This window comes from Myotis davidii, unplaced genomic scaffold, assembly GCF_000327345.1.
Source record: "Myotis davidii unplaced genomic scaffold, ASM32734v1 scaffold327, whole genome shotgun sequence".
Lineage (NCBI taxonomy): Eukaryota > Metazoa > Chordata > Mammalia > Chiroptera > Vespertilionidae > Myotis > Myotis davidii.
This window is the reverse complement of record NW_006298628.1, coordinates 6040139-6043284: the sequence shown is the minus strand read 5'-3', so window position 1 is coordinate 6043284 and position 3146 is coordinate 6040139. Positions and strand designations below refer to the sequence as shown.

Genomic DNA, 3146 nt, shown 5'->3' with positions numbered 1-3146 from the left:
TGTTTTTCCTGAAGTCCTCATTTTGGTCACGACAACATAATGCTGATCATGTGGCCCTTGAAGATGAAATATACTCTGATCCTTCATCTAATGACTCTTTTGAACCAGTGTCTCCAGAATTCCATGGGAAAGAAGCCATCAGGTAACAAGTTTGCAGATGGAGAACAGGCCAAAGAATGAGGAGCTAGTAGTTCACACCTGAAAGAAGCCAAGTTCTCTCTAGTGCCCTATCGGTGGCTCCCATTGAACTCATCCATGCTACATTCATCACTTCCCACTTCAAGCTGCAAAAAAATTCCTTTACCTTTTTTTGTCTTATATTATTGACATTTACATTAAATACAAGCTGAGATTTCACCCACAAAGATAATTTGACAAAACACTTATCTGGATTCTTAATCTTCTATCTGTTGTCTTCTCTGACCTGAGCCTCAACTTCACTCTTTTCTTTGCCTGGACTCATTTATTCACACATGGCTCCCATCTTGTTTATTATATTCCCTATTTTTCTCTCACAATTTTTTAAACTTCTCTTCTCTATTTATTGCCCTTTCAAAGAAGATGAAAGAGTAGGGAAGAGGAAGGAAGAGAAGACCTAGAGATAGTCACAAAGGGAATTGGGGGAGAAGTGCCTTTTAGAATGTGCTTTGTTCCGTGCTAGTAACTTTTATTTTCAAATAAAAAATTAGGAAGATATTTGTCCACATCCTTGACTATTCAACTTTTTCATCCATGTCCAGCATATATGCCAGTCTTCTATGAACTGTCTCAGATTACTCCAGACTACTGAGCTTGTAGAACCATTTAATTTTTTATTTTAATCTGTCCCATATTTATCTTCCATACTTATATTTGTCCTGTGACCTAAACTAGGTTTAACCTCCAGCAGATCAACTGGGAGCAAAACAATGACTTTAGTTGATGTGTTTATATGTTTAATTTTTCTATCTCTTTAGCAGCTCACTCAACTATAAGAACTATGTAGAATGATGGTAAAATGGGATTAAAACAGAAATGAGAAAATCGAAACAGTTCAATATGAATGGAACCTGGATGGTTTGATGAATAGATGACAAAATAAGAAATGTAAATTTGATTCAGTTTATGGATATGTTTCTGATAAAATAAAATAGTTAAAATGCCTGGGATTCCAGATCTATTAAAGCACCCAGCATGCTAATTCCATTCCTTTCTATTACCACAATCATCATCATAAACCAATATCATCTGATGTTTACTGAATACTTACCAAGAACCAAGCACTGTGCATGCAAGATGGAATATTTTACTCATCCTTCAACACAGCCTTAAAGCACTCCAAATTATTAGGTTACAAAAGCCAAAATTTACCCAGAACATGTACATTGCCTAAGGTAACAGAGCTTCTAAATGTTCTAGCTTGGGTCAAGCACAGGGAAACTTTAAAATTTGGCAGGTGTCCCAGCCGGTGTGGTTCTGTGGTTGAATGCTGATTTATGAACCAGAAGGTCATGGCTCTATTCCCAGTTAAGGTACATGCCCAAGTTATGGGCTCAATCTCCAGTGTGGTGGGTACAAGAGGCAGATAATCAATGATTCTCTCTCATCATTGATGTTTCTATCTTTCACTCCCTCTCCCTTCTTCTCTGAAATCAATAAAATATATTTTTTAAAAACTTCCCAGGTGAAGCTAGTGTGCAGCCAAGGCTGGGGGAAAATACCTTTGTTGATTCTCACACACAAGCATGATTGCCAGAGAGTAAATTCCCAGCGTTTCTATGTACTGAAGGGGGCAAGATTCATAAATCATGTCAACCAAACCTAGAATTACCAACTGAAGAAAATTGTCATAACTTGAAACCTCTTTTTCTTTTTTTTTTAGAATCAGAAATGTTACAAAAGAATATAAAGGAAAGCCTGATAAAATAGAAGCTTTGAAAGGTACCATTTAGTTATTATATTGATACTAGAGGCCTGGTATACAAAATTTGTGCACTCAGGGGTCCCTCAGCCCATCCTGCGCCCTGAGTCGGACATCCTTAGAGCTGCAGCGGAGGCTGAAGAGGCTCCCACCACCGCCCTAAGCTTGCCAGCCTTGAGCCTGGCTTGTGGCTGAGCAGCGCTCCCCCTGTAGGAGTGTATTGACCACCAGGGGCAGCTCCTGCGTTGAGTCTGCCCCCTCGTGGTCAGTGTGCATCAATGCAAACAGTTGTTCTGCCATTCAGTTTATTTGCATATTAGCCTTTTATTATATAGAAATAATTTTCTAATTTTCACTCTTGTTTTTGCTCTTGGTGAACAATTACTAGTGGTATTTCAGGTGTGAAATTAGTTATTTAGCCATATGATAAAATTTCCTTTCTAACAATTACTTCTACTATATAAAAGAAAAAATTGATTGTGTTTTCAAATTATATATGTCTTTGAGAGATATACAGTCTCATACTGAGGTAGCCTAAAGCTATTCTGGGTTGTTTTCTACAAACTCAAATTTTTCTTCGGTAATTCTAAAGCTATTGTAGATATTGCTATTTTCATTTTGTGCAAAAATGTCATATACATGAAAGGATTTTTAACCACATAACAATTTACTGAACTATTAATCTATCATTTATTGCCTAAATTAACATTTAGTCTATAAATACTAACATTCACCTGCCATATAGCAGGCAATATTAATGAACTTAAGCGTATAAGGTGTTTCTTGGTTTTAAAACAAATAATTTCAAATTTTCAAAATGGAATGCACATATAAATTTATAAAAGCATATTTTTTTTTACTTTGAGTTTAACAACCTAATATATTCATATATAGAAAACATGGCCATTCAAGGAAATAAAAAGACAAATTTTAGCTCAACAATAAATTTGTAGTTTTTTTCCTACCTCCCTACCTCTTTTCCTTCCTTCCTTTCTCCCAGCCTTCTTTGCTTTTCTTTTTTCTTCCTAGATCTGGCATTTGACATATATAAAGGCCAAATCACTGCAATACTTGGTCACAGTGGAGCTGGAAAATCAACACTATTGAACATTCTCAGTGGGTTATCTGTTCCCACCAAAGGTGAGAGAGTTCTTCTCCCCCAAAGTCAGGCTGACAAATAAATCAGCTGTTAATAATAAGTTCTTGTGATCATTAATCACAAACACAGATTACCAGAAATAAAAAG

At 36.2% G+C, this 3146-nt stretch overlaps 1 protein-coding gene across 1 annotated transcript in view; it reads left to right on the top strand.

The window, feature by feature from the left end:
- The window catches only part of LOC102766972 (ATP-binding cassette sub-family A member 8-like), a 47901-nt gene that overhangs the window by 15617 nt on the left and 29138 nt on the right, over positions 1 to 3146 (top strand). Inside the window, 3 exon segments of the mRNA XM_015570806.1 lie at positions 15 to 142; positions 1862 to 1920; positions 2930 to 3069. Of these exon segments, the coding sequence (XP_015426292.1) occupies positions 15 to 142; positions 1862 to 1920; positions 2930 to 3069 (327 nt within the window).